At 57.2% G+C, this 19,934-nt stretch overlaps 1 protein-coding gene across 6 annotated transcripts in view; it reads right to left on the minus strand.

The window, feature by feature from the left end:
* Positions 1-19,934, minus strand: part of EPB41L1 (erythrocyte membrane protein band 4.1 like 1) — a 71,097-nt gene that overhangs the window by 10,858 nt on the left and 40,305 nt on the right. For 3 of the 6 annotated variants that reach the window (XM_082065761.1, XM_082065758.1, XM_082065759.1), the window contains 12 exons: positions 19,403-19,567; positions 16,310-16,414; positions 16,189-16,231; positions 15,454-15,529; positions 14,961-15,179; positions 14,768-14,855; positions 14,340-14,492; positions 13,501-13,598; positions 13,178-13,353; positions 12,615-12,757; positions 9,932-10,123; positions 319-426 (listed from right to left, as the gene is read on the minus strand). In XM_082065761.1, coding sequence (XP_081921887.1) covers positions 319-426; positions 9,932-10,123; positions 12,615-12,757; positions 13,178-13,353; positions 13,501-13,598; positions 14,340-14,492; positions 14,768-14,855; positions 14,961-15,179; positions 15,454-15,529; positions 16,189-16,231; positions 16,310-16,414; positions 19,403-19,567 — 1,566 coding nt within the window. Of the gene's footprint in view, positions 1-318; positions 427-985; positions 1,055-9,931; positions 10,124-12,614; positions 12,758-13,177; positions 13,354-13,500; positions 13,599-14,339; positions 14,493-14,767; positions 14,856-14,960; positions 15,180-15,453; positions 15,530-16,188; positions 16,232-16,309; positions 16,415-19,402; positions 19,568-19,934 lie in introns of all 6 variants that reach the window. The other 3 variants (XM_082065762.1, XM_082065760.1, XM_082065763.1) reach the window with 2 other exon arrangements.

Below are 19,934 nucleotides of genomic sequence, written 5' to 3' on the forward strand. Positions count from 1 at the left end.
CCACTGATGGCAGAAGAAACCCACCTCCTGGACTCTGGTTCAAGCATTGGCAGCCAGAGCCATGCCCGCAACGGGCCAGGCTGTGCCGGCAAAACCTTCCCTTGGCACTGCCAGGACGTTGAGAGGTATGAGAAACAGGGTGTCAAACAAACTCAAGAGGAACACACCTGCATACATGTTTGTGTGTGTGTGTATATGTATAAATATATACATAACAGCTCTGCAATGGGGAGAGGAGCTGGAAGCACACAGCCCTCAGCTGGTTAAGGTGAGCTTTCACGCTACAGTAAGAAGCAGTTAGTAAAACAGCACTGAGACCTGGAAGACCACTGGAACAGCAGTCTTTAAATTCTCTTCTTTCAGGCTGGATTTTACTGATGCGTCAGATAAATCCTTTTCTTCCCCACTTGGTTCCTGAGATTTGCTCTGGATTAGAGAAAATGGTTAGTTGTAAGGAAATGAACTCTACAGGAGCTGATCTAGCACTTACAAGAGCAAAGAAAGCTATTTCATCATCCAGCCACCAGCTTGCTGAAGACAGGGGCGGGGGGGTGAGGCCGGCGAGCTAAGCAAGAAGGGATATCAACATAAGAAATGCAAGGGCGAAGCTGGAAGCATGGGCACGCTGCTGCTAGGTGTGTGTGCGTGTCCGTGACAGAGTTGCAGCTCCTTCAGCCACCCCCCATCTCCCTTTCTTGCTCCTGGACATGAAGCTTGGGTGCCCACTCTCAGATTTAGTGAGCAGCATTCTCCAGGGAGCCAAAATGTCGGGGTGGTATCACAAAACAAAAGCTGATGAACCAACTGGCCAGTGGGTCTGCATTCAGCATATAAGCCTGACCACACACACATACATAAAAGGACAGGGGATGCAAAGCGACTGCTGTCAGTCAACGGATGTGTGAGGAGCCACTGAACATGATAATAAAGAGCCACACAACATGCGCATGAACTTTCCATCCGGACAGTTCATTGGGACAGTTACCACGGCTTCTGCCAGTGTGAGTTCGCAGCCAGAGTCAGGGGAGGCCAGGTCAGCACTGTCTTCTCCTTCGTGCTCCAGGTCAACAGAAACATCACCCTTCAGAGAGCGAGGCTGGGAGGTGTCTCCTGAACCAGCCCCCTGCCCGAGGGCCAAGGAGCCCACACAGGACGCAGGTCCCACTGGAGTGACCGGCACCGCTGGTGGTGAGGCAAGGCCTGTGTTCAAAAGCATGTCCTGTGCCAGACCTGTCTTCCCTTTTGATTTTGCTGATGTCTCAGCTTCAGGCACACATTCTTGTCCTTCCTGGGCTGCCCTTCGCCTCGTTTCGCTTTGCTCGAACATCTTAATTTTAGAGGCCACTGAGGTTTTCCTATAGCTCTTGCTTTCCTGCCAGCTACCTGGGGCCACAGTGACATCTCCATGCTCCTGGGACACAGCTCCCGTCCTCCCAGCAACACATGTCAACAACCCAGACTCTATTTGATGTGTCCCACTGCTCACTTGCAGATCTTCCCCACCCTCATAGATCAAGGCAGAGAGCTGGTACGTCTTGCTTCCTTGACACAATCCCGCTACAGGGGAGTGGGATTGCAGGACATTGTCAGCTTCTTTGGGAGGAGACTTACCCTGCAGTGGCTGCTCCAAAGCAAGGTCACTATCGCTGGTGGTTTCTCCTATTGTAGGGCTCATGCCCTGCAGATCTTGTCCCACACTAATCTCCAGGTCCCAGGGTGGCTCTTGCGCTTTGGGATCTGCAGTGTGGAGCAGCCCTCCAGCCCTGAGACTCTCTTGGGGCACATCTCTTATTATGGCCTCAGTCTGTTTTTCTGGTTCTTCTGGCTTGGGAGATAGCTCTTCCATGCATGGGCTTTTGACATGGGACAATTCTTCCATCCCACAGTCTTCATCTCTGGTCAGCTTCCCTGATGTGGGCCTTATGTCCTGGGAGAGCTCTTTTATGATGGGCTTCTCCCTCTGGAGCAGCTCTTCCGTGGCAGGGACTTTGCTCTGGGCTGCTCTCACTGTGACAGAGTCCATGCCCTGGGCCACCTCTCCTGTGGCCAGGTCTCCGACCTGGATTGGCCCTCCCGCAGCATCTGTGTTTTGGGGTGGTCCTTCTGCAACAGGACTTGCATATTGATGTGGTTTCCACATAGCAAAGCCCATGGCTTGGGGTTGTTCGTCAGATTCAGGATTGGTGCCCCGGGATATTGCCACATCTGCTACAGGGATCACGTCTTTGGCTGCTCCTTTGCCTGCTGCAGGGCTTGCCTCCCTGCGTGCCACCTCCGCTGAGGGGCTTACGTCCTTGGGTGAGCCCACATGTTGTACAGGGCTGGAGCCCCTGGATGGGTCTCTGCCCTCAGGCTCAGTGCCTGGAGCCAGCTCTGCAGGGACAGCGCTGGATTGCTGTGGACAGGGCATATGAGCAGGAGTGCTGGGTTTATCCCCTATCGACCCCGCGGTGGTGTGAGGGTGGCCTTGCTGAGACACAGCTGATGGAGGTGACTTGGTCTGTATCTCTTCCATCTGAAGAACCACTCTGGCACTTTCCTCCTTGTCGCTGTCTGCTCCAGTCCCCCCCGAGAGCCCCTCCATTGCCATAGAGATGTCTGGGCTCTGTACTGGCTTCCCTCTGTGCTCCTCAGCCCCATGGCCATCTCCTGCCAGGCCACGCAACTTCAAGCCTCCCACTGGACTCTGCAGCTCCATCTCATCTGGTGCCACCTCTCTGGAACCTACCTTGGCTTCTTCACAGTCTGTCAACCCAGCAGATGTCTTCTCTTGCTGTAGGGGCAGCCCACCCTCCGGCCTCAAGATGGGACGTCCCACCATGCTGGTCCCATCACAGCCTGTCCCGGGCTGCTCCAGTGCTTCAGCAGATTTTCCATACACTGTCTTCTGTTGCTGGCTTGCTGAGGAAGGGGGTTGGAAGCCTTCTGCCACAGGTGTCACATGCCCAGATCTCTCCTCGGATGTGTTTGTGGTGGCTTCTGGTCTCTCCTCCAAGCCAAGCTGCGCACCAGTCTCCAAGAGCAGGTGTGTTTTACTGTCCTTCTCCTCTCCCTCTGGATCTCCTAAGTAGATGATCCTCTGGGTTGCAGAAGTCTCTGAGCTGTCGTCACTAGCCTTCACTTTAATTTTAACAAGGTCTGTGGCTGGCACTCTGGCCTCCTGCATCCTGGGGGCTGCAGAAGCATGCTCCTTGGAGACCGCTTTGCTTTCTCCCTGGGGAGGCTCTGGCCTCAAAATCTTGGCCCTTTGCCTCTCTTCAGGCTGCTGACACGGCTTGGGCAGACCTGGCTCACTGGCAGTTGCTTCCTCACTCTGCTCTTGGGGCTCTTTCTCTGAGCTCTCAGCTGGCAGGCACTCTGTCTCCTGGCTGGGCTCCCCCCTGGTTTCCTTCTCATAGATCTCATCCTCCCAGACAGACTCAAAATCCTCTGGACTAGCGATCATTTTTGCTCTCGTCCGGGTATCCAGGGCTGCATCTGCTGGCTCTTGCTGGCCTGCCGCTTCCTTGGCTTTACCTACTGCCACCTCCACTTTCGATATGCTCGCACTCATTTCCACCTCTGAGGTACCTGCACGTGCTTCTTCTTTCTTGACTCCCAGAACTTTCTTTAGAGCTACCACTTCCAGCCTAGGACTTTCTCTCTCTATAAATACCCAGTGCTCCGAGCCCTGCATTGCAATTGGAGCAAGAAGAGTTAGCATCACACATTACCTAACTGCTGATGGCTGCTGTCATGAGTAACAGAAAGCTGACCTGCCTCAGACAGGGCTGACTAAATTATTGTTATTACTCGAGCAAAAGTTGAGACAGGGTCTATATAAAGAGCCAGGCAACTCACTGATGGAGAGAAGGGACTGAAAATAAGGGGCCTGATGCCGTAACAGGGACTGAGTTCCTCTGTTCTCTCCAGGGACCGTGTTTTGCTCTGGGCAGTGGCTCACTGACGTACCTGCAACATTGCAGCTTTCTTGGAAATACAGAAGTGGGAGCAATATTCCCAGCAGACACACTAACAGCCATCGGGACATCTCTCATGAGGCTGGGGAACACAGCTGGTTAAACCCACCTGGGACTCCTCGTCTGACTCCTGTTTTAAGCTGCCCCAAGCAATCTCTATGAGCAAAGGGTGAGGTTGCATTGTAGGCAACAGCCTGTGTTTTGAGTAGCTTCACCCTTCAGCTTCATCCACGTCCCCTAAGACTATGTCAGACTGCTGAGAGCATAATCAAGGAAAGAAACCACCTTTAGGCATCAGGAAGGTGCTTTCCCCTTCCTACCAGACGCTGCAGCTCAGTTTCACTCCAAAGTCCATCCTTCCTGTCCAGCTCTCCAGGGAAATCTCATCAGAAGCAATTATTTAGCAGAGGTTTCTAGCAATGCTGAAACCAAGCAGTTCAGAAAATGTAACCTGTAAAAGGTTATCTGTGAAATGCAAGAGAAGACCACAGGCTTGGCAGCTGAGACAGCTATGGGCACTGCATTAGGGACCAAGCAAAGGTTGCTGAGCATCCTGCAGCAAGGACACAGTGGGTATGCGATATTCCACACAGTGTCTCTGTGCTGCTGCGCAGGGAAGGATCCGACATTACTGCTACTACATACACTTTGTACATTCACATGTTTGTCCTGCAAGACAGCTAAAGACTTCCCGAGTGTCAAGAACAAAGCACTGCTAAAATTCAAGAACTTCTGGAACAGAAGGTAGAAAATCACCTATGAGAAGACCGCAGCAGGAAAACCTTTTCACCCAAGAGGAAGCCCAGCAGCCTCCCCAGGCTCCTACTGCAGGCAGCACACACCAAAGGGGGATGCTCGGGCACGGTCCTGCAGGTTCCCAAGGGGCTGGCTCTGCCCCAGCACAGGCTGCCTGCGCAGCAGCCGGGCGCGGGCGCAGCGTCACCTCTGCAGCCTGGGCCAGACCGGCCTCGTGCGGCACCAGGATGCACTCCAGCCCCAGACGATGCGCTCCCGCTCCCCACTCAAACTAGGAAAAATAATCCCTGAAAATGTGAGCCATGCCTCACATGGGGGTGTCAGGGTGAATGTTTGCAGCAGCTGCACCTGACATGGAAACCTAATAACTGAGATTGAGTAAGGGGAAACAGGGGCAGAGAGAAGCAGAGTGAGAGGGAAGGGAAAAGAAGGTGAAATTAGAGGAAAGAAGGAAAACCAATCACTAGTGTAAAGGCTTCCACGAGGAGGAGAAATCGGTGAAAACCCCTGTCAGAAAAATGCCACCTCCCAGCTCCTGCCTTCTTCACCAGGTGCCAAAGAAAGCAAAGCCGCCCCGGCACGGTGCCCCAGGCCTTGCCCCGCAGCACCCAGGCAGGCAGCAGACCTCCCGCCTGCTCCCCTTCCCCAGGCTCTGCCGAAAGGGTGGCTGCCTCCGAAAAACCCTGAGGGCAGAGAGAGGTGCAGGCTCTTGGCCCTGCCAGGACAGCCCCTGGGGTGGCACACGGGCATGGCAAGCCATGCCACACTCATGGCAGTAAGGGCACCATCCTCCACAGATGGAAGTCGGATCCTTGCCAGGGATCTGCCGCGGCACCTGCGCCCTGCCGCAGCCAGGCAGGCCTGCGCAGCCGCGCTGGAGGAGCCACGTCTTCAGGAGACCTACCCCATGCCAGCTCCCTACAGCATCGCTCGCACACGCCTCTCCAGGATCCCTTTCCCCTGCACTCGTATGCACCATCTCCTCTCCAGGCCTCTTCCTCCACACTTGCCTCCGATGCAGGTTTTATTTCTTCCTAGTCCACAGAAATCACAACAGAGGCAGTCAGTGACTGCCAGGAGCCCCATTGCACCTCGGTCTTTCACAGTTGGGTTTGACCCATGGAAGCAACGTTATCAGTAACTCAGCAGCTGTGCTGGGCTTGTAGCAAGCCCAGGTTGACCTCTGCATTCCTTCAACACCAGTCTTCCCGTTCAGTAGTGATGCTTGTGAGCAATTCAACCAGGAGATTGCTTAGGTTCCTGAGGGTACAGCAGCTTCACTTCTGCTCCTACACTGCACTCTCATTGCTGAACCCTTTCTGCAGCCAAGTCAAGGATGGACAGGTTGTGAGCACATGTACAAATCTCTTCAGTAAGGCCCTCTCATCGCCCTTCTCCGGCTGCAAACCAGAATCCTTCCAAGGAGACATTCCCTGGACAAAAATAAAGAGTTTCTTCAGGCTCCTTCTCTGAGTTAAGGCTTAAGATATATGTTGTAGTTTAAAAAGCCTTATAACAAGTCTTCTGAAGCCTGGAATAATGTGTTCACCCATGGCAGCACTTCTTAACCAGTAAGGAAAACCCAAAAGCTCCGGATTTACTTCCAATCCAGCTTCCTTCTCCACAAACTTTGTTGGGATGAGCACAGCCCACTCCAAGGGAACAGCCAACTACTCTGTGATGTGATCTGAACTCTGCTCCCAAGGGCTCAATGCCAGCTCTGGCCACAGCTCTGCTTCCACAGCTCACGGCAGCACTTGTGTCTCCACAGCCTGAGGACTCTCAGGGATGTTCGGAGTAAATATCTGGATATTTGAGTACGTCCTGCAGGAGAGAATTTCTGGAGCTCTGGAGGTCAGAAGACCAGCAGGACAGACTGGCAGGACAGACTGGCAGGACAGACTGGCAGGACAGGCTCCAAGGCAGGAGCTGAGTCTAAGAAGTGATGATGCTGCGAAGGGTCTGTCCATGGAGCAACTTTGACTTCCTAAGGCACAGCTCCCTTTCACGCCTCCCCCCTCAACACATCTGCTCTAGGAACAGGAGCATTTGGGAAGCTGATTCTCACTGTGGCCTACATAACACAAGAGAGAGCGAGCTGGTAGAAAGAAAAGAAATGAGAGCACGGAGCAGAGGCAGCCGCCTGCCCCTGGCAACAAAGCCCGTAACCTCGGCAGAGCCCAGGGCAGGCAGGAGGTTTCTCCCTTTGGCACCCTCCAGGGTCCCTGCCATTCTTCTTTGTTCCTCGGGGAGACACAGCCCACAGCTCACCTGAGAGGAAAGCATGAGCCTCACAACAAGGAGGGGAGAATGGGTGATCCGCGACTTTGAGACAACACACTAGGTTGCTTTTCCACTCAAAGCTGTAGAGACTCCCAGCACATTCCAGCCCTGCATTCTGGTCCTCCAGCAGGAGCGAGGACTGAGGGATGGAGCAGTGGGCAGAGATGCGAGTAGCTGGGGATGACAGATAACACAACCTCAGTGTGTCCGAAGCCCATGGACGCTGAGGGACTTTCTAGCTGAGCGTGATGAGAGCTACGAGCTCTGCAGATGTGCTGTCCACATGCCATTACACCCTTGGGGCTACAAATTCCTCATGGTGACCAAAGGCCAGGAGAGGACAAGTTCCCACCTATCAGCTGCTGAGTCTCAGCCACTAATGCCTGGAGAGAAATCACCAGCGAGGCCAGCTTAGCACCCGCACCTGAGTGCAGCCCTGGCACCCCGAGGTCTCCAGAGGGCGGAGGACAAGAGTCGGAATCAAGAGACATGTGTGTACCTCATTTCTGCTCTTTCTGTCCACCAGCTCCTAGACAGTGCCAGCGTGGACCAGGAGATGCTGCTGCAGAGCCCAAGCTTCCCTGAAGGTGCCTGTACCCTTGTTGGAGCCCAAGGCTGTGCCCAGGCTCTCACACCCATAGTGCCTCCTGGGACACGTGCTCCAGCCAGCCCAGGCTCAGGGCACAGCCTGCCAGCGCTAGCAACCTCTGCACTGACTGACGGAGACGCCGAAGAGTGAGAGTGGGACTGGCCTCATACCTGCCCCTGCCTCGCCTGCCCCCCTGCCTGACGCTGCTCCTGCTCCGCTGCCTTCCCTGGGGGCACTTGGGCAGGACGTGCACCCCAGCACCACCGGGCACCCCGCTGCAGCCTGGCTGGCACCAACCACACCAGAAGCAGATCTCAAAGACAAGTTCTCTTCTGCTCAATGGTATCTTTTCTTGGCTATCCTGGGAAACAACCACCGTCATGTGAGACAAAAACTGCATGCAGGCAGCACTGAGAGCCCGCATTCCTCATCCATGGGCACTGTGCAAGTACAGTGAGGGCAGCACGACCCTGCTTTGCACAGGCATAAGTCCAACATTTCTGATGCCTCCAGAGATTCCCTACTTCAGGGTGCCTGGGCCTGGGGAACTGTAACTGTACCCAAAGTAAAAGGAAAGCACGTGGGATTGCTAAAGACAGCTTGTAGCTGCCTGCCTGCCTGCACCTGGAGCAGACACCCTGGAATGCCTCTGCACCAGCACCGGCCTCCAGCACGGCGCCCTCGCCCCCAGAGCCAGCCCGGGGGCACAGCAGCGCTCCACTGGAAGGCCTCTCCCAGAACCCTGTCCCACAGCCCTGAACAAACAGTCAGGGGAGCAGATTTCACCAACAGCCCTGTCCTGGTGAGTGATCCTGCCCATCGCCAGAGAGGGGACCCGCCCGATGGGGCCAGCAAACAGCTCTGCTCAGAGGGCAGGAGCCACCTCGGCAGGCTGGAGGGCCCCATGGGGGCAAAACTGGGATGGGGGGTGGGGTGGGGAGAGAAGTAGGATGGTGAGAACCTCAGGAGAAGAGACAAGGCTTTTCTGCGTGAAAGACTCCATGCTTAGGGAAGCTCCATGCTCAGATGCAAAATCGTCTAGGGTGTCCTCTTCCATCGTCTGTGCCAGCACGGAAACCCCAGCACCCACAGGGAAAGAGAGAAAGAGACAGAAAGACACAGAGAGAGAGAGAGAGAGCATGAGAAGGAATGAAAGAACAAAAGGTGGGCAGGTGGGTGGGTGGATCGAAGGATGGATGGAAGAACAGAGGTCACAGCTATGCCAGCTCTAGATGCTCCATTTACATGTCTGCCCTTTATATATTTGCTGGTAAAAGAGATGTGGGGTGATGTCCCTCTTCCCAGCTCAGTGCTTTGGTGCAGGGCTGTGCGCTCGCCTCTGCCCGAGCCACCCTGCAGCCTCAGGTCCACGGTCAGTGCCGGACCAGCAGCACACGGGCACATCACAAACCCCCGCAGACAGCACCTGGCCCAGCCGCCTCACGGCCCAGCCCCATGTCCTCGCGTGCTCTGCAAGAGCCAGGGCAAAGCGAGCCCCACGTGTGGCACCCCCCTGCCTGCAGCCATGGCCACCGGTGCGGGCACAGAACTGGCTTCAGAGCCTCCTTGGGGCAGAGAACATCATGGAGGGGAGAGCGAGCCGGGGGTCCCTGGCAGGGAGAGGGCACCCAGGCTGGCAGCAGGGATGCCCTTGCCACGCACTGCCTTTACCAAGCCAGCTAAGAATCCAGGACCACAGAGCACCTAGAGGTGCCACGTCCATGCCCCTCACACAGCTCCAGGGATTCTCCACGTCCTGGCACCCCCAGTTCCAGCTCTCCAAGCACCTTCCTTTCACACTCGCCGTCCCACTGCAAAGCCAGCAGGCAAAACGCCAGGAGAAAAGGACATGCATGCAGGATGCCACTGTGGCACTACTCACCCCTTCGCCTACTCCCGCCACCCAGATCCTGGGACACCTCTGCACGGGCGCCTGGTTCTGCTCTGCTGAGGACACCCCTCTGGCAAGAGCTGACCAGGCACCACCACGCAGCAGCTCTGCTGGTACAAGGGGAGAGGAAAGCCCCATCTCATGGACCAACAGAGCCACAGCCCAGCTCTCGGGTACTCCCAAAACACAGCGCTCTGGAGAAGGATGGGGAGTTCAACCCCATGCAGTGCCTGGGCACACGGGGAGATCACTACCAGCAGTGTGCACATGGTTAGCTCGTTACAAAACTTAGAGATGCTGGCCTGGTCAAAGGCCTCCTCCTTCCACCCTTCATTTAATTTCCCCAAGGTTCCCCAGGGTGGCACAGGATGCAGAGATTCAGAGCCCAACAGCTGAGGAACACCTCCCCGTGAACAACCTGATCCCCTCTATAAGAGAAGCAGTAGAACAAACCTCGCTGGCCTTTTCTGGGGTTCCCTTTGGTGTTTCATCCTCATGCTTGGGTGAGGAAGAGGCTGGTGAGGAAGGCAGCCTCCTGTCCCGGTCCCTGTGAACCAGCTTGCTGTTGGGCTCCTTCAGGGTCCGTTTCAGCTCATTGATGCTGGCCTGATGCTTCAGTAAAACATCTTCTGGCTTGTCTAAAAACTTGGGGAAGGAGAGAGGAAGATAATGATGAATAAAGCACCAGTCAAAGCAAGAGATGAGCAGGGGCACTGGGAGGGTTTGCTTCACAAAGGGCTAGAGTTCAAGGTCTCAAGAGCCCAATGAATGGCATGTCAGAGCACCCTGGTCTGCAGTTCTCACTAGGACCATTGCAGGCAGCAGCAAAAAGGCAGCACATGGCTGAACATGTGTGTCAGGCTTCCCCCGTGAAGGGTACAGCATGCCCTTTGGGCATCTCCAGCAGGGACTGCTGGGGACAAGCTAAGCCACCCAAAGGAAGAGAGTGGGGTCTCCCTTGGGATCAGCAAGGGATCGGGCCCCACTGGAAATAACCAGCAGCTTCCTCTGCTGCTCTCTCGTGCCTGAGCCTCTGTCCCAGCAGGGACAATGGAGCTCCTTCCCAGAGTCAAAGGGCAGGAGGTCAAGGGCTGGTCAGAGATGTCCAGCGTGGATCCAAGCCCGGACCACTACGGACCAGCCTGATGCCAGCAGCAGCCTGGGGTGGGGTGGGGTCTGGCCTGCTGTGGAGAGAGGACAGCTCAGAATGCTCAAGTGCAAGGTGGGGTTTAGGCATTAGAGCATCACCTTGTGATGATGCAGGCACCAGGGTGGCTCCCCTTGTCCTGCCACAGAGGTGGGCAAACTGGCTCAGAGCAAGAACCAGCAAGAGCAAGAACCCTGGCTTCTGCTTCAACCTCAAACTCAAACCTACTTGGAGGTTCGAAAGGAGTCACCTAAAATACCTCCCCAGTATTTCTCCTCAGCAACAGCTCAGAGACCCAAGAGTCCCGTGAAAAACTCTACCAAATTTTCCAGATCCTGATGACTCAGTGCAGCTCATGGAAAAAGTCCCCCCATAGACTCATGTGTCTGAGCAGTGGAGAAGTGCTTCATGGTTTGCCCACCTCTGGGTTCAGGGTGTGCCAGGAGAGCAGCACATGCACATGCAGTGGGGAAGCAATGAGGTGGGTGGGGGGCACCAGAGCTCAACTCCCCAGTGGGGTCTGCCCTGCAGTGCCGAGCGGGGCGGTGAAGTGCTGTTTGGCGGCAGTGTGGCAAACCCCATCGCCTGGCCACGTTTGTCCCCTTTGACAGCTCCAGCGAGGATCTACATCCCACTGCAGGTGGAGGCAAAACCCCAGGGAGCAGCTGTGAATGCCATGAATCGCTCCTGATGCAGACACAGCAGTTCGTGCAGGGGAGGGCACAGCCTCCCTCTTCTCTCTGACAGCTCTTAGGCCGGGCAGGTGCAGGGGTGGGTGCCAGTGCTGCCCCACAGGCAGCTGAGCGGGCGCTGAAGGCAGCTCAGAGACTCGTTCCCTCTGCAAGGAGCTCCAGCGCAGCTCTGGGGGAGGGAGCCCTGCTGCGGGAGCAGGGGCTGCGGGGGAGCAGAGCTCTTTGGCAGGGACAGAGGCAGCTCAGGTCAGGCCAAAGCAGAGCATGGGTCGAGGTGCCAGCGGGAGCGAAGGGACCAGTCTCCACAGGAGAGCTGGGCTGCAGGGCTGGATGGAGAGAGGACGCGAGGCGAGGACATGGCAGAGTCAGTAACACGAGCAGAAGCCAGGTCTTCCCAACGGGCCAAGGACTCGGCATGGGGCCCTGCCCGTTGTGCCTTGGGAGAGCTCTTGCTCACATGTATGATTACGACTACCTTACTTAGTGGGATAGAAGATGCTGTGTGAGTGCTGGGGCAGATCCCCAGCTGTCTGATCATCGGGCTTCTCTAGCATCCAACCCCCCGCCCTGGTGCATCTTGTATTCCAGTAAATAGGGTGACACACAGTGTTGCTTTGGGAAGGATGGACAATATGATGCACCGATGAGGACTAAGATACTCCAGACAGAGAATACCTCCTGCTTGTGCCTGGGGGTTGTTTCGTGCTCCGGCTGGCAGCAAAGAGAGGGTTAAAAGTAACCAGCAGGGTCAGTTGAGGGAACTTGTCACAAACATCACAGTTAAGCTGATGGACTGGTAGGGCACAGAAGGATGGGACCCCCCCTCCCCTCACAGTGTGGGGCTGAAATGGGCTGGGGTGTCTCTGGGCCAAGCCTGGGGGACAGGGGTAGGGAGTGGATGGGCTGTGCCTAGGGAGTGGTGGGCACGAGTGGGCACTGGTGTGCCTGTCCTGTCCCCATCCCCATCCCTGTCCTGGAGCAGGGCTGCTCCTTCCAGGTCCAGCCCTGCCTGGGGATGGGCCTTGGGACCACCTGGAGGGTGCTGGGGAATCAGAGTTGAGCCACACCCCTGTGACAGCCCCACTTCCACCGGTGAGGCCAAGAGCCATGTCCCAGGGGTCCCACCAGCCTGGGGCACATCTGGCAGAGAAAGGGCTGCAGGGGACCGTATCCTCAGGTGACCCTTCCTGCCTGCAGCCCAGCCCTGCTGCCCGTGCCCGCTCCCCTGCCTGCTCTCTCCAGGTGTGAGCCAGCCTACACATCCACCTCTGCCTTCCTCTGCCCGCCTCGTCTGTACCTTCAGCTCCTTGATTTTCGTCGGGGTGGTCACCTCCTCATCCTCTATCTCGGACCGTCTCCTGCTGCCAAACTCACCATCCTCATCCTGCTTCTCACCCTCAGCGTCGTGGTTCTCGCTGACGGAGGCTGGGCGCGAGAACTCTGCCCACGGGGGAGAGCCTGGGTCACCCCAGCCCTGCCACCCCCAACCCCCCAACCCTCATCTCCTGCCCCCCACCCTGTCTGCGCAGACCTGGGGAGAGAGGAACCCTGAACACGCTGCAGCAGGGACAGCTGCTCCCAGGGGTCCCAAGGCACAGGGAGCCAGGGGGAGCCTCATCCCCAGTCTGCCTGACCCAGCCCTGCCACATGCCCCTGCCCATGCACAGTCTGAGCTATCACTTGAGGTGGAGACAGACCCCCTGCCACGGGGACGCGGGTGGGGACAGCCTCCGGAAGGAAGCCTGACGGCTGCTGTAACCCTGCCAAATGAGCCAAACAGCTCGCAGAGATGAGCCGAACAGCAACCCCTTGCACCCGCCAGCAGACCAATCTCCCCCCCCTCCCCAATTTGGGGCATACCTCCGTCAAGGCTGCGAGACATGGTGTACCGTTTGCTGGAGGAGCGCTCAAAGAAGGGAGCCGGGCGGTCGATGAGGGCGCTGGCCTGCCGTGTCTGCGCCTGCGTCCGCCCGCTGTAGCGAAACTTGGAGCCCATCACCAGGAAGCCCTTGGGCGGTGGCTCTGGGGACACCAGCCTAGGGGTGAGAGAGATGGAGTGCCATCAGTGAGCCTCAGCCGTGCCCCCGGCACTGCCTCCCACATGTACGCACTGCGACAGATGCAGGAGTGTGTCTGTCTCCGAGAAGGAAGGCCTGAAGAAGGTCTAGAGAAGGTCTACTCACCTGAAGAAGGTGTGATGCTCTATGCAGACCTTCCAGAGACGCTTGGCAGAGCGGTGGTTGGGCAGCTTGAAGCCAATGGTGCTCTCAAACTGTTCGTACTTGGGGGAGACAGAAACATGCTGTTACAGGCAGATCCTGCCCTGGAGGACGTGATGGGACGCAACCTGCTTTGCCAAGGTCCTCAGGTTCCCCTGGCAGGAGCCATGACCATGCAAAAAAAAATTCTTCAAAGCAGTGCTGGAAAGGTCTGTGTCCAGCACCACTGTGTCACAGCACCACTGGGTGGTGGGATCACACCCCCACACTTTTGGCCCGAACACTTTCCTCAACTGCAAATGGCTTTTCAGTGCAAGATAAAAGCCTTTCACAGCTCATTTTTAGTTGCACTGTCCTTGCCCTCCTGCCTGCTGGAAGATGTGGGTGGAAATGCATTCTCCCATCAGTGCACATACAAAAGTGAAAAGAGAGAAAATAAAGTTGGAAAACGAACAAAAAAGACTCCTTTTTTTTGTGAAGCATGGAAGATACATCAAAAATGGCCCTCAACCCCGCTTCCTGGGTGACGGCCCTACGCCAGCGGAGTCACAGCATCTGACTGGTGTGAAAAGGAGTCTGGGGTGTCCCCAGCCTGCTGAAGTCACATTGCCAATTAGAAAATGAGAGCACAGACATGAACACATTTTCAGGAAGCCTCCATATGCATCAGGAGACACGCTCATTAACTCGGGACCCTTGGGGCAGAGGCTGGAGCCAGGCAGCACCGCCCCGCCAGCCAGCCCCAGCCCAGCAGAGCAGGCACCCTGCCATGCCCTGGGGCCACGCTGCTGCATGGCACCCACCTCACCCGGGCGGATCTTGATGTAGAAGTTGCTCCTCTTATAGGAAATTTTGAGGATCTTGGGCCAGGCAAAGCGGTTGATCCTCAGCCGGTCCCTGTAGATGAGGAGGCCATTGGCGCAGACACCCAGCATGATGTCGATACCCTCTGAGTCCTGGAGGAGGCAAGAGGGACAGGAGGGTACTGCTCAGCTGCCCAGTAAGAACCTGCCCGGCCGGCAGTGCCATGCTCCCTCCCGCTCAGTGCTCTGCCACGGGGCACTGGCTGACAGAGACATCACTGAATCACAGAGCGGCTGAGGTTGCATCTCTGGAGGTCCTCTGGTCCAACACGGGCCACCCAGAGCCAGCTGGGCAGGGAGGGTGTGCAGGCAGCAGGGCAGGATGGGGCAGCACTGGCCATCGCTCTGGCAGCCCCACGGCTCCATACCTTGGCGTGGTGCAGGTCTACCCCATACATGGAGAGCTTCTTGGCGTTCTCCAGGAAGTGGATCTCCGCTTCTCCGGGGGTCATTCCCCTGCAGGGAGACAGAGAGGGGGGCACATGGAGAGGTGCCCCACTGGGCATGGGCCAGCTGTCTGGCGCCTTCTTCGTCACCAGCCCGTCCTCTCCTGGGGCTCACCGGTAGGTCTTGTGCAACTCCATGATGCGCTCCTCCAGTTCGCGCGTCTGGTTGGGGGCGAAGCGGAGCTCGCTGACGTAGTTGCCCACATGCTCCTCAGCATCATAGTCACCCAGCTCGGCCTGCACAGCGTAGGAGCCCAGCAGGGCATGCGTGACAAAGGAGCATGGCAGGCGCCCCGTGATGATGTCTGCACGGAGCTGCAGGCACAGGTAGTATCTGCAGGAGGGGGCAGAGGGTGAGAGCAGGGCAGAGGCCTGTGCCCCCCGGAGCAGGCTGAGGCTCCCTGGGAGTGTGCACCCCATCTTGCACTGATCTCCCAGGGACTGCCACCCCCCATGGCCACCACCTTCCTGGCCCCGCTCTGCATGATTGAGACACGTCACATGCAGCAGGAGGGCAGTGAAGCCCCAGACAAGCCCCAGCTGCCCATGTCGCGCCTGAGCCCTGCCCCTCCACACACTCCCAGATGGTCCCATGAGGGGGTCCTCACCTTGTGATGTCCTCCGTGAGCTGGGCAGGGTCTGGAGGGTAAAACTTCACAGTGAAGGCAAAGTTCCAGGGCCCGCCTAGGGAAAGGAGAGAGCAGGAAGGGCAGCACCCACGGCAGCTGCACGCAGGGGTGCAGGAGGGTGTGCACTGAGGGGTACAGGTGTACACGGAGGGTCACATGACTCCCCCAAGCCCAGCACAAGGCAAGGACAAGGGGGGTCCAGAAGCTGCCAAGAGAACAGCCATTGAGACACCAGCACGACTCGGGAGAGAAAAGCATCACAACATCAGGAGCCATCAGCTCAGTGTGACTACCAGTGTTACAACAAAAGCTTCACATGTCCCAGAAGGAGACACCTTGGGCAGCATAGCTTCTGCTGCCCCAGCGAGGCAACATCATGGGCAAAGCCATCTGAGGACCTTTCCCAGAAAGCCCCCTATCCCTGTCCTCGCTGTTCAGGGCAGGTAGGGATGGTGCCCAGCCAGGCACCAGGTCTCAGTCAGCTCTCTTGTGGCACAGACAGTGTCCTTAGCCCCCCACGCCTCTCAGGAGTAAGAGGAGAGGGGGTAACAGGCAGCCAAACAAATAGAATCCCTGTCCCCAGGCCAGCTGCCAAAGGTCCCCTCCAGGGCAGGTGGGGAGGGGACCTGCTGGAGGACAGCCACAGCTGAGCCATCCAGGAGCTCCAGGAGACACAGCAGGGCTGGGAAGGATGGACCTTCCCTGGGCACTTACTGCGGATCTGCTTCTTGATCTCCTTGGAGGGGTCCAGCCAGTTCTGCAAGGAGGAGACAGCAGGTCAGGGAGGTTCCCCCTCCACGAAGGGGACAGCTGCAGAGGGACCCCCCATGCTCACCTTCTGGCTGTCTGAGTCGCAGAAGGTGAGGCCAAAGTAGTCCTTCTCCAGGAGGTTGAGGTGCTCACACACCAGGTCAAAGAGGACCTGGCCTCGAGCATGCTTCTGTGGGGGAGACACAGAGAGGCTGATGGCCGGCTCCCCTGTGTTCCTGGAGACCTGGCAGGCACAGGCAGGGAGCACTGGGGAGGATCAGGGCAGCCCTGGCCTTCAGGCAACCACCAAAAGGTGCTGGGCTGCCTTTGAGCACAGCCCTCTCACTCGGCAGCACAGCTCTGGGGACACCCAGGTGGCCCCAGGGCTGCGGGGACAGGGTACAGTTGAGCCGAGCCAGTGCGGTTCAGGCAGCAGGTCCCATGGGCCAGAGGTACCCAGTGCTCACCTGGCTCATCCCCCATCACACCAGGAAGCAGTGATGCCAAACCAGAGAAAAGTCCAGCCAGCCCAGGCACCTCCAGCCCGGAGCAGCAACCTGGGACAAACGAGCTCCAGAGCTCACAGCAGCCGCTGCTGCCGTGGGACAAGCTCCTTCCCAACACCCTCCCTGCTGGTGGATGTGGCAGCTGGGTCTGGAAGCACAGCATGACAAATGAGAGCCACAAAAAGCCCAAGCCACGTGCAGGGATGGAGAACTGCCTCGTTATCTGGTCCTTTGAGTTCCCCTGAATTTCCCTTCGTGACTGGTGGCAGCGAGGCCCGGGCTCACCCATGGCGATGGAAGAACAACCCCTCCCATTTGTGTTTTGCTGCTATTTACAGCCTTGCTGCCTGGCAGCTCCCATCTCCCTTCTCCATGGCATCCATTTACCGGTGCAACTTCCCCACGGCAGCCCAGGACGCCAAGCGGCACAGCCCCGGCAACTCGCTGCCTCCAGCTGCAGCCCTGGGCTGCTGCTGCCCTGCGGAGCTTTTCCAGCAGTTGCAGTCACTCCTCCTGGGTCTGCTCCCTCCTACCGACCCAGGTTTTGAGGGCACCTGCCACAGTGTCCCACTGAACAGTTGGACTCCCTTTTTTGATTTTTACTGAATTAAGCTTTAATTAAGTATGCAGGCAAGGAACAACTATTCCTACGGGGCCTAGGAGAAAGAAAGAAAAAATGTAGCACCAGACTTTCTACACTAAACCCTCTAACCTATGCCCCAGGTGGCTTTTTTAAACAGCTGCAGCTCTCTAAAAAGTCGACCCCATCCTCTGCACCACAACAGAAACCTCATCCTTACCCATGCCCAGTGAGAGGTACTGGTCTGCTCACGAAGCTGCCAGTGAGCCTGCAGCCGGCTTTGTGCCTGCATGCCGGGTTTGTGCCCACAGCCAGGTTTATGCCCACAGCCAGGTTTATGCCCACAGCCAGGTTTATGCCCACAGCCAGGTTTATGCCCACAGCCGGGTTTATGCCCACAGCCGGGTTTGTGCCCACAGCCAGGTTTATGCCCACAGCCGGGTTTGTGCCCACAGCCGGGTTTGTGCCTGCATGTTGGGTTTATGCCCGCAGCCGGGTTTGCGCCTGTGTGCTGGTTTTGCTTGGCCAACACTACTGGAAGAACAACCCTGCTGGGGCCTGTGCAAGCCACTCCTGTGCCCCATGAACCCCTGCAGTCCTTGGGGTTCTCTGCTCCTTTTCTTCTTTGAGAGGGCATTCATCTTTGTGACAACCCACCTTTCCACAGCTTTGTGACAAATTTTGCTTCTAAAGCGACAGTCAGGGCTGCAGGAGCATAGAGATCAAAGGTCCTGCTGCCTGTGCCATGGGCAGGGGCTCAGACACCCCCACCGACAGCTGCCTCGGTGTGTACACTCATCCAGGCAGCCATACTCTTTATGGTCATCAGTCCTGCACTGCCGAGACCCAGGGAGGCAGGACCTGGGGCCACTCCGCACAGACAGCTCTGAGCTGATGCCAACAAAAACCCATCTGCCCACTCACCAGCAGCGAGTGTAAAGGTCACCCTTGCAAAGGCTCCAGGATTTCTGACTTTAAACAACCTCAAAATTTGCATTTTTAAGCAAAGTTGCCAGTCCTTAAAACTGTCCCTCCCACCAGGACAATGCCAGTGCCACAGGTCAGAGCAGTGCTGCCTTCCCCAGCCTGCAGCCAGGAGACGGCAGCGAGCGCTGGGCACAGAAACAGGCACTCCGGCAAGAACTTCTCCTCCCAGCTGCCTGTGCCCCTGTAGCAGGGCCACAGGACCCTTTCACAAAAAGCAGCCTCGACTTCTGATTTCACCCTGGGTGTCCCCCAGTCTGCCCTAGAAGAGAGAGGTCCCTGTGCTGACGGCGGCTGAAGCAGCCCTGCAGCACCTCCCAGCTCCAAGGCAGCCGCCGGCAGGCACCAGTCCCCTCTGCAGTCCCCTGCAGCGACAGCTCCCTGGCGCACACCCACGTGCACTCACGCACACCCGCGCCACACGCTTGTGACGCTGCACACACCCCCAGAGCAGGGTGCAGAACCACCCTGCCTGCACACAGGAGGATGCAGCTACAAGGATGTGGACGTGTATCACCCTGTGTACAAATGCGCACACACACCTCGCTGCCAGGCTCTGACTCCTCCCCATACAGTCCCTGGCCCGATGGCTTTATGGGGAGGGACAGCAAGGGATGAGAAGATGAACACAGAGAGGGTGGATGCAAACCCGCCTGGGGCAGCCGAGAGGCTCCACGCGTGTCAGCCTCTTCACACCAACATGTGCACACACATCCTGCGCCTTAGCACACGGGACACCTGCGCTGCTGAGGTGTTGGCAGACAGGCTGGCACACGGATGTGTCATGTACACATTGTGAGGCAGCCCTATCCCCCATGCATGAAGCTTCTGCTTTTTAGACACTGTTTTCTACTGTGAGTAGCTGCCAAATTTGGATTCAGTGGGCTGAAATTCCATGAGAGGGTCTGTCTTTCCAGGTTTTTTTCCTTATTTTGAAATTTCAACTTAAATGTCTATTTCTCTGGATCCTTTTCCCTAGGAGAGAGATACAACAAAGCTGTCCTTGGAAGAGCCCTGACATCGAGGACTTGCTGGGCTGGGCAGGGTCTCCGGGCTGGGCCACATCCCCTCCTTGGTGCCAGCACGGCCCCCTGAGGCTGGGACTCACCTCCACCTCACATTCATACTCAGAAGCATCAAGCAGGGTCACTCTGCAGAGAGCACTCTTCACTTTCTTGGTGGTTTTCTGGGGTGACTTCTGGGTCTTGCTGGGGGTAGTTTTGTCAGAGAGCCCGTCCGTCTCACTGTAGTCCTTCTCCTCCATCTCTGTGCCCTGGAGCGAGGAGACACACAGGGTCAGCGGGCACCACTGCCAGGATGGATAGACAGACAGCTGGGAAAAGCCCTCCAACAGTAGGCAGAAGAGGGAAGCTGATGGAGAAAAGGCTGATGACCACTTGGGAGTTCATAGTCAAGCCCAGCTGCCCCAGCCCACACCACTGGCACAACCAGGGTCCCTGGAAAACGGATGCCTTGTGAGCCTGAGGTCAGTTCAGCACCCACAACCTCCCTGGTCAGGCAGGGCCAGGGCAGAACTGTGCTGGCCGGCAGCAGCACAGCTTCCCGGCTGCTCCAAGGCTCACACTGGGGTGCAGCCACTGCTCCCAGCCCTGCCAGGAGTACCCCAGCCCTGGAACACA

This window comes from Streptopelia decaocto (genome assembly GCF_964273445.1).
Source record: "Streptopelia decaocto genome assembly, chromosome: 14".
Lineage (NCBI taxonomy): Eukaryota > Metazoa > Chordata > Aves > Columbiformes > Columbidae > Streptopelia > Streptopelia decaocto.